The sequence below is a fragment of the Neomonachus schauinslandi genome, chromosome 4 (assembly GCF_002201575.2).
Source record: "Neomonachus schauinslandi chromosome 4, ASM220157v2, whole genome shotgun sequence".
NCBI lineage: Eukaryota > Metazoa > Chordata > Mammalia > Carnivora > Phocidae > Neomonachus > Neomonachus schauinslandi.
The window spans coordinates 99,984,549-99,999,092 of NC_058406.1; the positions used below are offsets into that span (position 1 = coordinate 99,984,549).

The window sequence follows — 14,544 nt, forward strand, 5'->3', positions numbered from 1 at the left end:
GACCAAACCCCTAGTTGTTCAAGAAAATCACATTATTTGCTAAGAAGCAAATCGTATTTCTTAACTGCCTTTAAGGCACTCTTAACTTTTAATCCGGTGTTCTTTCCACCATTAGGTCAGTGGTCTCCTCCTAACTCATTTCACTTGCACACTTACTGGCACATAACTGCACAACATGTTCTATACTCAGGGGAAAACCCTGGGAACAAAAGACTGATGAATCTCATTTTTATCCTGGAATATCAAGCAAAATCTTCCACAAAGTGTTACAATATTGAACATTTAAGCAAAACTAAATGTATGCACCCATAACTGCAAATTACCAGGAACACTATAATGCAAATGGGTAAAAATGAGCAAGAGTAGGACCAAGATTAAAAAGTCAAATATTCTTTACTGAATAAATCTATTTGGTTTCTGAGTTTGGATAGCAAGGGACATATGCATACAAAATGAAAATAACAATATTCAGATGATAGAATTACAGGCAATATTTTCTTGAGCAATTTCTAAATAGTTTAATGATTAAAAAAAAAAAGGAAAAGAGCCTACTGAGGAAAATAGCAGTATCATCTCAAAAGGAGAACATCAATCACCAATTAGATCCAAATGGGAAAAAATGGAATGGAAAGCAAATATACATTATTTATGCATCCACATACAGCAGAGGGGGGGGGGGGGGCAGCGGCACTTTTGCCATTTGATAGAAAGGAATTATTTTATTTTGGATTATTTATTATTTTTTAAAAGATTTTTATCTATTTATTTGACAGAGAGAGAGACAGCGAGAGTGGGAACACAAGCAGGGGGAGTGGGAGAGGAAGAAGCAGGCTTCCTGCTGAGCAGGGAGCCCGATGTGGGGCTCAATCCCAGGACCCTGGGATCATGACCTGAGCCGAAGGCAGACGTTTAACAACTGAGCCACCCAGGCGCCCATGGATTATTTATTTTGAATTCAACAATAGAACACAGCATCTCCTTGACAGATGTTTAATAACTAAATGTTTACCTTAAAAACTCATTTATTTGAGGTTCTCCTTCAAGAGATCTGTGGACTGGATCTGAGGTCTAACTTTTAGAAAATACAAAGCGAAACCTAAAAATTCTAGATAGTGAACCACTCAGCTAAGAGTAAAAACAAGGAGCAATGATAAAATTATGAAAGTGGCAGATAAATGTACAAGTACTGGATTCTAAGCTATATTTAAAATGATGAACTAGGGACACCTAGGTGGCTCAGTGGGTTAAGCGTCTGCCTTCAGCTCAGGTCATGATCTCAGGGTCCTGGGATCGAGCCCCACATCCAGCTCCCTGCTCAGCCGGGAGTCTGCCTCTCCCCCCCCACTCATGCTCTGCCCCCTCCTGTGCTCTCTCATACATGCTCCCTCTCTCAAATAAATAAATAAAATCTAAAATAAAATAAAATAAAATGATGAACTGGAAATTCAGTATGAATAAGAAGGTAAATAAGCATGAAGTGAACCAGGAGAGTAAGAGAGACACCACTAGAAGTATCAATTTGTAGATTTATCTTGTTTAGTACTGCCCCTATGGCAATGATTTGTTATAATATTCTTCACTTGAGTAATAGTTCTATATTAACATATATATGTATATATGTATGTGTATGTTTATATATTAACAATACTTTACAATAATTAACATTATAATATATATTAGCATTATTATATTAACCTGTACTGCATATATTTTTTTTTTTCTCATGACCGGTCAGCTAGTAAAGGAGAGTGAATACTATCACATGCTTTGAACTAGTGCACAATATCCTACATTCCTAAATTTAAACAGTACTTGCCAATTTGTTTGCTTCACCAAGGCCATTATATATGTGGCATTTGGAAGAGATCTGACCCCACAACATTAGACACAAAGGGATGCAAATAAAGCTGGAAATATTACTAACGTGCCAAGAAATAATACCAACATTGATCAATGATTTTTCAACCTTGGCTTTACACTAAAATCACCTGCGTGCTGTACAAAAACTAATCAAGCCCCATCTCCTCCTACCCCAAACCAATTAAATCAGTATCTCAGAGATGGAACTCAGAAATTGGTATTTTAAAAATAACTACAACCGGGGGCACCTGGGTGGCTCAGCCAGTTAAGTGTCTGCCTTGGGTTCAGGTCATGATCCCGGAGTCCTGGGATCAAGCCCAACGTCGGGCTCCCTGCTCAGTGGGGAGCCTGCTTCTCCCTCTCCCACTCTCCCTGCTTGTACACTCTCTCTCTGTCAAATAAATAATAATAATAAAAAATAACCACAAACACAGATGTTAAGTAAAACTGTTTTTGACAGCTAAAGGCAGGTGAGCACCTTAAAGGAACTAGAAATATATAGCAAAAAAAAATTGTCAAATAAAGACTGGTAAAATCCTTTGACTTTATAAGAAGCACTGTAAACATTACTGCAACTTAAGAGGAAGAGACTAATAACTGCATCAACTACAAGAAACTATGTCCAAAAGCATGCTACAGTTTCAGGGATTTATAACGAACAAAGCAGTGACTGTCAATGCACCACACGGAGATCGCACAGAGATTATGGCATGCCAACCAACATTTCACAGTGCTGGTTCCATTAGCATCACCATCGCTGAGAACGCAATGCTGGCACAATCTTTCTGATAGTCATTTTTGTAATATGTACTGGAAATTATAAAAATCTTACATTATTGTTGTATCCAGCAATTCTGTATCTTTGAAAATATACATACACAGCATATGTTAAAAAAATAACTACAGGGGCGCCTGGGTGGCTCAGTCGGTCACGCGTCTGCCTTTGGCTCAGGTCATGATCCCAGGGTCCTGGGATCGAGCCCCGCATTGGGCTCCCTGCTCAGCGGGAAGCCTGCTTCTCCCTCTCCCACTCCCCCTGCTTGTGTTCTCTCTCTTGTGTATCTCTCTCTGTCAAATAAATAAATAAATAAACTCTTTTAAAAAAATAAAATAAAATAACTACAAATGCATATAAAAATAAAAAACAAATGTTCAGTAATAGGATAGAAAATTGGTTAAATAACATATGGTATATTTATATACTGGAATACTACACAGCCATTAAAATGTTGTATAATATTTAACGATATGAGAACAAACTCACTACACACTAAGTGAAAAAAATAGGTAAACAGTCTTATAGTATTACCCATTATTTAATTTTATACACACACACACACACACACACACAAAGATTAAGGTTATACGTTAAAATGGATATAATTTAAGTAGGGATTTTGGTAATAATCACCATTAACATTTTGGTTCTTTTGTTTATACATATTTACTGAATTTTCTACAATAAGCACAGACTAGTTTTGTAATGGGGAAATTATTCATTTACCCATTCCTGTTTATTGCATATTTGTACCCACAAATATGGACGGTTCTAATGTGAACTTTCAGAAAGGCAAAATGAAACCAGAAAAGATTTTTCAGAAATAGGCAAATTAATAAAATTAAATGAAAGCACTCACTTTCTGCCAACCACTGTTCTAAACACTTTACATAATTTAAATAATCTTTACAACTACCCTATGAGGTGATTAGAACTATTATGCCCATTTTCTGCATGAGAAGTAAAACGTGCCCAAGGACTAGGGGCCAATAAGGAGAGGGGCAAGAATTTGAACCCAAGCAATCTAGTTCTGGGGTCCCTGTTCCTAAGCATGCTATACCACCTCTACAATTAAAATTGCTTTGGTGATAGCAGATCCACCTTCTGGGTGATCTTACTATTTGATATTAAATCTAATTCACAGGAAACGATCAAGAAACTGTGTGGCAGCTCTGATCTAGATCTCACAAAACAATATATTCACTGCTGTACAGACAGAACCTCAGTGTGCTTTTAAGATTAAAGTCACAAAGGGCCCACAGTCACTAGACTACCTAAAACAGATTAGATGTCCTCATTCTGTTTTCCACTTCATCCAGAACAAACTTGATGAACCTTGTATACAGTATAATGGAAAGATGTGTTAGCAATCCAATAATGAATTGGATGTGAATGTCCAGACAAATCCTGAAACTAATTTGAGGTCATCCAATATCATATTTAGGATTTGGTTCCATATATATTATGAAAGGTACAGGGTAGATATTTACCGCACAACTATAATACTTTTTATTGCTATCACCTAGGACTGCTGAACAATTAATTATATCAAATGCCACCTTTTGTCTTTACAAGAATGTTTAGCTAAGCTCTTATCATTTTTAAATTCCTGTTGAACTCAGCTGGTCAAAGGCCAGAAGCACCAAGAACCAACCATTTTCTTCTAAAAACAATTACAGTAAGATGACTAATGAACCCTCAATCAACGGGAGAGTGTGGCAGTTTAAATGTACAAGAGACCATCCGCTTTTTTGATGCTCACTGCTAAATACTTCGTTAGATCAAACATCTTCTTCAAGTCCACAGAGCTGGTGGCAAAATGGACGAGTACACCCTTCATTTTGAGGTAGAACAGAAAGGTAGATGAAGAAAATTGCTAACATCCAAAAAGGAGAAACATACCAGAAAGGTACAAGAAAGGAAATAGAATATCACAATCTAGGTTTGAAGAGAAAAGTTCATCTCTCTACCACCACTTCTAGTTGAGCAGAGGAAATAGTGCATGAGATACTCTGCCTACATCATTTTTTAAATTTTAATCTGTACTGTATTATCTGAATAATTGTTCATCTCCAGTAATAAAGCAGTTTGCACAGGTTTAGCACCTAGTAACACCTAACGTATGATATCTATGATCAGTGTAAATAATTGAAAAAGTACATTGAATTATTTGGACTGAACAATTTACTTAACTATAAAACCTATTTGGTTGAAATATCCATTTCTTAAAAAGTTATTTCTGGACTCCTAAGAAGTAAATACATTATTAAAAATGTATTTTATTATTTTTTTTAAGAACAAGGCAGTAAAGTGTACCAGTTAGGCACTAAGGCTCTGGTCTAGAGTCAGATACGGATTAAAAATCAGTGGTTCTTAAGCAGGGGTGATTCTGCCAATCACACCCGGCAATGTCCAGGAGTATTACACTCCTGGAGGGGGGTGGTGATGGCAGTGCTACTACCATCGAAGATGCAGAGGCCAGGGATATTAGTAGACATCCTACAACGCGCAGGCCTGTTTCCCACAACAAAGAATTATCTGACCTGAAATATCAACAGTGCAGATGTTAAGAAACTGATGAAAAATTCCATTATGCTACTTATTAGCTACATGACTCATACAAAAAACCTATCGTCTCTAAGCTGGGAGATTCCTATCTATAAATGGGAATAATAATACTAACTATCCTAATATGATTGGTATGAAGATTGAATGAAATCATATACCTGACAGGCATTAGCATAATGCTTGGCATGTAGTAGGTATTCTATAAATATTCTGTATACTATTATAAAAATGAATCTAGGATTCATATTTTTACAGATTTTAAAAGTTTAGGAAAAACTCTACTATTCAAAGTCCAAATATCTTTTTTTTTTAAAGATTTTATTTAGGGCGCCTGGGTGGCTCAGATGGTTAAGCGTCTGCCTTCAGCTCAGGTCATGATCTCAGGGTCCTGGGATCGAGTCCCGCATCGGGCTCCCTGCTCCTGGGGAGCCTGCTTCTCCCTCTGCCTCTCATGAATGAATAAATAAAATCTTTAAAAAAATAATAATAAAAAATAAAGATTTTATTTATTCATGAGAGACAGAGAGAGAGAGAGGCAGAGGCAGAGGAAGAAGCAGGCTCCCCACGGAGCAGGGAGCCTGATGCAGGGCTCGATCCCAGGACCCCAGGACCACGACCTGAGCCAAAGGCAGACGCTTAACTGACTGAGCCACCCAGGTGCCCTCAAAGTCCAAATTCCTAAAGGAAATAACTATGGTTCCAATTTTAGTATACGTGCTGCCGAAGCGAGCACCCTAAAGGAAATAACTATGGAATTGCCATCACAAAAATATTTTTGTGCAAAATTTTTTTCCTTGTCAATTAAACAAAGTAACCCATCTTGGTAGACCAACACCTAATTCGGAATCAAATTAAGAAACACACAATAGGGATGCCTGGGTGGCTCAGTCATTTCAGCGACCGACTCCTGATTTTGGCTGGGGTGGTGATCTCGGGGTTGTGGGATGGAGTCCTGAGCCCCATGCGGAGTTGGCTTGGGAGTCTCTCCTTCTGCCCCTCCCCCCACTTGCGAGTGCACCCACACGCACTCTCTAATAAATAAATCTTTAAAAAGATAAAATAAATAAAAGAGGACGCCTGGGTGGCTCAGTCGGTTGAGCATCTGCCTTCGGCTCAGGTCATGATCCCAGGGTTCTGGGATCGCATCCCACACTGGGCTCCCTGCTCAGTGGGGAGCCTGCTTCTCCCTCTGCCTGCCACTCCCCCTGCTTGTGCACTCTCTCTCTCTCTCTGACAAATAAATAAATAAATAAAATCTTTTTTAAAAATTTCAAATTTAAAAAATTAAAAAAAAAAGAAATACCCAATAATATCTCAATTATTTTTTCAGTAAGGTATCAAGACAGAGAGTAAGAACTACTAATATTAAATAGACTTTCAAATTCACTTTGTATTCTTTACCCCTATTGTAATCCAATGCAATAAACCGACCAGACTTGTCCCTGGGGAAAACCATTTCCCAAACTACATATATATCCTTCAAGGAGAATTTTCCCACACTATCTCCCTTGTCAAGTCATGTTCTTGCATTTATTTTAATAATTTCACTCCTTCTGTAGAGTGGTCCTAGAAAATTCTTAAACTGGGAGAAAAGTATTTCACAATTGAAAATTAAGGGCACACTACATTTTTCACAGTTTATATCAATGATTAGACTTTGTTTTGTGCAATGAATAGAAAATATTTCACTGAGCATGACCTGCAACTTCATGATCTGTATCACTATTCTCCTAAGTGTGAAAATAAACATATTTCCAAGTCAAACCTAAAAAGGCATATAACCAAATAGAAGCTTTCCTTATTACTAGATAATACTGTCAGCTTAGATGTCATTTCTTCTGGGAAGGACTTTTCCTGGTCTCCCAAAACTAACTTAGATACCTTTTCTGTAAGGTAAAAGAGTAAAGTAAAGGGGGGCGCCTGGGTGGCTCAGTCGTTAAGCGTCTGCCTTCGGCTCAGGTCATGATCCCAGGGTCCTGGGATCGAGCCCCACATCGGCTCGCTGCTCGACAGGAAGCCTGCTTCTTCCTCTCCCACTCCCCCTGCTTGTGTTCCTGCTCTCGCTGTCTGTCAAATAAATAAAATCTTAAAAAAAAAAAAAAAAGAGTAAAGGGCCTTTTATCTTTATCTTTCCGTAAGTAAAGCAGCCACAGAGCCTTCTTCTTCCATAGTAGTTGTCCTATATTATAACTGCTTGTTAGTTTTCTGGCTTTCCCACTAAACTGTAAGCTCCATGAAAGTAGGGACTGTGTCCTCTAACCTCCTGTATTATCACCATGCTTGACACAATTGATGAGTTTAATAAGGGTTTTTTTTTTCAAGAATATATGAATGAAAAGCCTAAGAAGAGATATGTGCAAAAGAATTTTTTCTAGAGCTCATCTTTTTTTTTAGGCCTTGAGTTTTGTTGTTGTTGTTGTTGTTGTTGTTAACTACTTAGGGTGTATGAGAAAGTAAAAGGAAATTGTTCACTTTAAATAAGTTACATAATTTTCATTCTCAGCCTCCCTTCTTCAGAGACCGCCCAACCTTGCTCCAGAAACCTGTCTCACACCAGAAATTTCCCTTGTGATTCTAAGGCACAAAGCAGCTTCTTTTCAAGATATTTGGGGCTGTTGTTGTTTTTTCATCAATTCAATACACTTTTGATCACCTATGCTAGCATAAAACTGCTGCTGTAAAAGCTATAAGAAACACAAAGATGATTAAGATCTGCCTACTGCCTCCTAGGAAATTCAGATTATTGAAAGACAAAGAAACATAGTAAAATAAAAGTACAAGGCATTACAGGAATATAACACAGGAGTTATAATTTCAACAGTAGAAATTTAGTAAGGTTTATTGGAGGAGGTGGGAACTGGGCATAACCTTGAAAGAAAGTACTGTAGTGAACTTCAAACAGGTGTCTATATGTGGCAATATTATCTCACCCACTTTCAAAAGATGTCATCAAGATAGGTCAAGGATCAAGTGCCACAGTAGAAGAGGCTGAAGAACTTGGGAGCTGATTTTTCCCAGGACCTGTTAGTCAGCCTTAATAGCAGCAGAAAATTAGAAATCCCGAATTTTAACAAAGTCTCTAAGAGTGACACAACACTGGGTGATCACAGTCGGCCGAAACTACCCCTACGCCGGAGCGTCTTCCCGTAGAGAAACAGGTAAGACAAAAATATACCTCCTCCGTCAGGATCTCTTTTCACAAGTCATCCCTCCACTGCCAACGGATGAAAAGGCAATTCAGAGGGGTCGAGAGTGCATGGGAGGTCGCAAGGGTCCCCTGGGTTCTAAGAAGAAATCCGGTACTGACAGCAGAGCTCAGACAGGGACTTGGGGTCGCGGGGATCTAGGAGCTCACCTGTTCGTCCTCCTGCATCGAGGCGGCCAGCGGGAGCCCGTCCGCCACACGGGCGATCATCGTAAGCAACACCATCTTCACAAGCTACAGGGACCCAACACTGGCCGGGATGGCCGAAGACGTCCTCCTGACTTCCTCTGCCGCGACAACAGTTACACCTCTATCTTAGTTCCCGAAGAGCCAGCTGCTCGCGTCTGCGCTTCCCGCTGAGGTGGCCGGAAACTAGCTTTGGAGCCTTCCACTACCGGTCCTCAGAATTAGCTTCCCACCGAGAACCACAACTACCAGAACAATAGTTCCGCGGTCTCTCCTTCCCCCTTCGGAAACTTCCAAGGTCCCGCCCACTTTTCTGGATTGGGAGCTTCGAATAAACCTTCAGCCTTGAGGGGTGTGGCATTCAAACTAAAAACAGGATTTTCTAGTTCCCAAGACTGTAAATGTGAGGAGAGACCTGGGAGGGGTGGTGGGAATTAATGGATACATAAGATGGAAAGTATGTGAAAAAACTGAAAATCAAGCTATATATTTTCATATTTTTCTATTTTATATATTATATATTTTATACATAATACTTTCTATATTCGTATATTTCTCGGCAGGGATTTTTGTCTGCTTGAGATTTTTTGGTTTGGTTGGTTTTTGCTTGTTTGTTTATGCTGTATCCCCAGATCCTTGAACAGTTTCCAGTAAAAAACAAGTATCTATTGTATGTGTGAAAAAATGACCAAGTACAGACCTCAGAAATCACCAAATCAGGTACCCTTCCAAAAGCTGGGATCTCCCTTATCATAGGTAACAGGGTAGCTTTGTTAGAACTTCCAGTAACTGGGCATTCACTCCCTATTGGAAAGACCTCGACATAATCCTACTTGAGGAAGTGTTACCATCTCTCTTTACTTTGATGTCTCTATTTCTAAAATGGGGATATTATCCACCTCTCAGGATTTTTGTGAATATTAGGTGAGAAAATGTAGGTGAACATGTTTTGTAAACCCAAAAAAAAAAGAAGTTATACAAGTGTTGTATTTATTATTACTTATATTAGTAACTACTCTTTATTAAGCATTTATGATTGGCATTTGCATTAATAGAAATAGAAAGTGCTTTATGGATACTAGTTATTTAACCAAACAACCCGGTAAGGTTGCTTAATATTAGGTTCCCCTTTGCAGTTGGAGAAAAAGCCTCAAAGAGTAATTTTTCCAAGGTGACAGAGCTAATAAAGTTGGGAACAAGATTTGAGCTGAGGTTGAATTCCAAAGCCTCTGCTTTTAATTGTGATGCAACTCTATCTTAATATTTATCTGTAGGTTAAAGAGTTCATGCTTTCATTACCTTTTCTACAGCTCCACAACTATTAGGAGAAAACTAGTATTATTTCTTGAGAGGCTTTTGGGAGGTATATCCAATAAGACCTATTGATTGACTTCACACAAAAGATGAAGGACTGGGATATAGATAAGACAAAGAAATCAATGTTACTATAAACAGAGACAGTGAGAAAGTGAAATGCAAGGCAATCCTTGTGTATATGGGAGCCTAAACTGGTAAAATCATAGTATCTTACATTTAGAATAGCCCATATATATAACTTAATCTAACTTCCCTTCCACTCAACAAGGACATGCCTTCTGCCATAATCTCAAAAGAAAGTAATTCAGCCTCTGCTGGAATAATTCCAGTAATGAGGAATTCATAAATCAAATATTTTAACAAAGGGTACGATGTGGAGGAGAGAAGCAGAAAGTGAAGAATATAGCAGGCATGCAGAGGGAAGCAGATTTGGAGCAAGAGTCCCAGCTTCTTTCTTGTTCCCGGCTTTAGACTTTTCCCAAGGCCCATAACCATTCCTGCTCATGGAGTCTATAAGTCAGCATTGTTTCTTTATACTAAATTCCCCGTCCTTTTTTATTGCTTAGTTTCTATTACTTATAACAAAAAAACCAAAAACAAAAACAAAAAAATAATTAACTAATAGAGGAACACAGAATCATCCCGGGGCAACCTGTTCTTGAAACAACATTCATACTCACACCTTTTACTTTTTTCTTCTTAGACACACTAAAATTATAATTCCAGAGATAGGACAGTGGTCTTCTTAGCTCACTGATGAGCTATCAGAAGGCCAGAGTTTGTCTCTGTATGAAACTGCCCAACACTTAGACCTCAGGAACTCTGGAATATGAGTGACTTTTGCTTCTAACTTGATCAGCATCATGTTATTTACACACAGGCATTAACTTTGAGCTCCTGCCCTTTGGTCCTTTGAGCAATACAGGACTGTGTAATAATGGTGAACACTGTGATCAGTACATGGAAGGTAGTCAACTCTTTCACAACGAATGCAAAAGGGGTATCAAGAAACATTGGTTTACAACTTTAAAATTTATAAAGCTTATTCTTTGTCTGCCTGAAACCTGATGACACTGTGAAATGGTAAAAGTACAAGAATCTTGGAGCCTGTAAACATTGTACTAAAAGGAAAATAGTAAACAGAAGCCTTGAATATCATAAGAGTTGCCAGCAAATTCTTAAAACTTATTGAAGAAACCAAGTAATGCAATATCTAAACTTAAATCAAGCTGCAGATACAGGATGAGATTTTCCCCTAAAGGGTCAGAAGGTTGCAGAGATTTTACAAACGACATCAGAGGAAGCAATAGCTAGGGGCTTGAATCCATTTATTCTTAAACAATTATTGAGTGCCTAATTAGATGCCAGATACAAGTTAGGTAAAGAAGATGAGTAAAAAAAAAAAAAAAAACAGTCTTAGCAACCTTTGCCCCGCGTCTGCCCACAGACTATGGTGCTTAGAAGAGGTCTGCCAGTAAATACCAGCTCCTGTTTGAATTGAATGATTGCATAAATTAAAAAAGCATTTCTCATTTTGTCTGCTCTTGGCAGACAAAAGAATAGAAAGCCACTATATCTGGCCTGATATCCAGTCATATGCACTAGTACAGCCGAACTGGTGATTTTAAAAATTGAAATCCTGGGCGCCTAGGTGGCTCAGTCGTTAACCGTTAAGTCTGCCTTCCGCTCATGTCATGATCCCAGGGTCCTGGGATCGAGCCGGGCATCGCGCGCGCTCCCTGCTCCGCGGGAAGCCTGCTTCTCCCTCTCCCACTCCCCCTGCTTGTGTTCCTGCTCTCTCTGTGTCTGTCTCTGTCAAATAAATAAATAAAATCTTTAAAAAATAATAAAAATAAAAAATAAAAATAAAAATTGAAATGCCTTCCTACATATTAGTAAACAGCTGCTGCCCTGGGCTCCCGCCCTCATCTCCTACTCCGCAGCACCAGAGCTCTTATAGAGCTCCCTCAGCAGGTCATCCAGATTCGTTCCTGATTGGTCAGTTTCCATGCCAGTCAGTTCTAAAGCTCCGCCTCCCAGGTGGCCATTGGCTACCTCCAGGGAATCCAGAACGGTCCCGCCTTCCACCCTGGCCCGCACCCTGGCGCCCGCCCTTTGGATAGGCTCCGGGTGAGATCTCTGGCCGGCCTGGAAAGCGTTCCTGCCTGCGTCTGTGCGGGTGGTTATTTTGAGTTATCATCCCTGACTAAACCTTACAGTGCGAGCTCTGTGGAGGCAAGAATTTGTCTTTTTATCCTTGAATTCGTTCACAGACCTTATCTGTGTCATTCACGCAGACGGTCCAGACATTGAAAGTACAGATCTGGGGGGAGGAAGGTGGAGAAAAGAACAAAGTGTGCATTGTAAGTAATGTGAAGGCTTCTATTTAAATAAGATTACTTTAGATAGCCTGCTTCAAATATGAAAGCCCCTGCCTTCTAGAAGCTACCTCATGAAATGACTTCTTTCTTCACGTCTCTGTGGTTTCCCTACTTTGTCAGGAAAGCCAGGCTGACAGCAGGCCAAGGTGGTCCATCCCTTGGAGTTTGAGATTGGTGGGGTTGGGATGGGGGAGAGGGGGTTAGAGGGGAGGAGCGGAATGAGGATAGGGTAGTTTTGATGGCATCTAAAATATGTTACCCAATTAAAAAAAAATTTTAACAGATTTCTTCCTTCCCCTACCAGCCTCTAAATCAAATCCTTTCAGGTCAGAAAAAGTAGTCATGTGTTATTCCCCAGAGTCTAGTATCCCATACCTGGAACCTAGCAAATGCTCGATTAATATTTATTGAATAAGTGACCAAATGAATGGCATGCTCATAGATTGGGACAACACTGCATTGGTTATATATAGCACAATTCAGGGTTGGTACTTTTTTTTTTTTTAAAGATTTTATTTATTTATTTGAGAGAGAGAATGAGAGCACATGAGAGGGGGGAGGGTCAGAGGGAGAAGCAGACTCCCTGCTGAGCAGGGAGCCCGATGCGGGACTCGATCTGGGGACTCCAGGATCATGACCTGAGCCGAAGGCAGTCGCTCAACCAACTGAGCCACCCAGGCACCCCAGGGTTGGTACTCTTAAAGTGAAGACATATCTGTCAACCATTCCCTTCATTTATCCAGTTAGTTATTTAAAAATATTTATTGTTGGGCACCTGGGTGGCTCAGTTGGTTAAGTGTCTGCCTTCGGCTCAGATCATGATCCCAGGGTCCTGGGATTGAGTCCCCCATTGGGCCCCCTGCTCAGTGAGGGGCCTGCTTCTCCCTCTCCCTCTGCCCCTCTGCCTGCTTGTACTCTTTTCTCTCTAATAAATAAATAAATAAATAAATAAATAAATAAATAAATAAAATCATTTAAAAAATATTTATTGTTCAATCACTATGGGCTAGGAAGAGCAGGTGCTGGTTTATACAAAAGCAAACAAAAGAAACATGAAGTTTGTTGGTAGAGGTTACATTCTACCCGGCTCAGTCTCTCTCCCATTACCCCCAACCCAGCTCTACCCCAATTTCTTCTCACCCCAGTCTAGAATGATAAAAGCCTTCAGTGGTGATTTTTTTTTTTTAACCCTGAGTGTCCACCTAGATTGTCCCTCAGAACTGCAGCCCTACTCCCCTTCTGTGGAGTCCAAGTGGATTGAGATTTCCTAGCAGCCATTACAAGTTCCTGATTTTAGCTGCTGTTGTCTCAACCACTGCGACTGTTGCTTGGCTTCCCCCTCATATTCCTCCGGCTCCTTCTTTTCTGAACCCTATCTTTTCTACTCACACTGGTGTTCCAGAAATTAATGAATAACTTTCTCACTGAGTGATTTTTCTTTACAATCATAAGGGTCAGATATTTCAGTTATTACTTGTCTTTGTTATCCTTCCTTGTTTAAAAAAAAAAAAGAAAGAAAGAAATTATTAGCCTGACATTCAGCCCTACCTCGTTTCAGTGCCTCATTTCAGTGCCTGAAAACTGAATCCAGTGTGACATTCAATGTAATGAAAGGGGGCACAACTTGCTGTTAATCCTTTCTTGTGATGAGTTCCCTGTCTTCCAAAGACACAATTTTTGTTAATCAGTCCCTTGTGATTGTCCTTTCCCTGCTCCTTTCCCTGCTCCACCCTCTCATTCCGTTACTATCTGATGTGGGACCTTTTCCTCCCCACTTTGTTTGGGAGTATGATCCTCTGGTTCTGGAAATCTGACAGTCAAACCCAAATTTCAATGTGCCTACCTCAGAGCCCTTAGGTGAATGAGAACCAAATCCCAGAAGCATTGTCCCTTTTTTATTCACTATTTATGCAGCACTATTATGGCAGCTTTGAACTGGGGCTTCAGGAGATCACAACAACAATCCTTTCTTCCTCTTCTAAACTGAGATCAAACTAGGAAGTAGAGAAATGATACTACTACTTTTATTACTGGTCACACTAAATAGGGAACACGGATTTAGATCTTTAATGACCCAAAGGTCTTGCTAACATTCTACCCCAGAATTAGGCAGACTTACCCAACAAGCTAGGAAACAGCAGACCTTCCCCAAGGAAGCAGCAGGCACATGGCAGAGAACAAACCAGGATGTACCTGCACTGAGACCAGAATTTTCTCAAAAATACTCACCTATCTTTGGATACGGCCCT

At 39.7% G+C, this 14,544-nt stretch overlaps 1 protein-coding gene across 1 annotated transcript in view; it reads right to left on the reverse strand.

Moving 5' to 3' along the window:
- The window catches only part of SEC22B (SEC22 homolog B, vesicle trafficking protein), a 29,333-nt gene extending 20,525 nt beyond the window's left edge, over nt 1-8,808 (reverse strand). Inside the window, exon 1 of the mRNA XM_044914121.1 lies at nt 8,562-8,808. Coding sequence (XP_044770056.1) covers nt 8,562-8,636 — 75 coding nt within the window. The 5' untranslated portion in view covers nt 8,637-8,808. The remainder of the gene's footprint in view (nt 1-8,561) is intronic.
- Nucleotides 8,809-14,544: the final 5,736 nt, after the last annotated feature.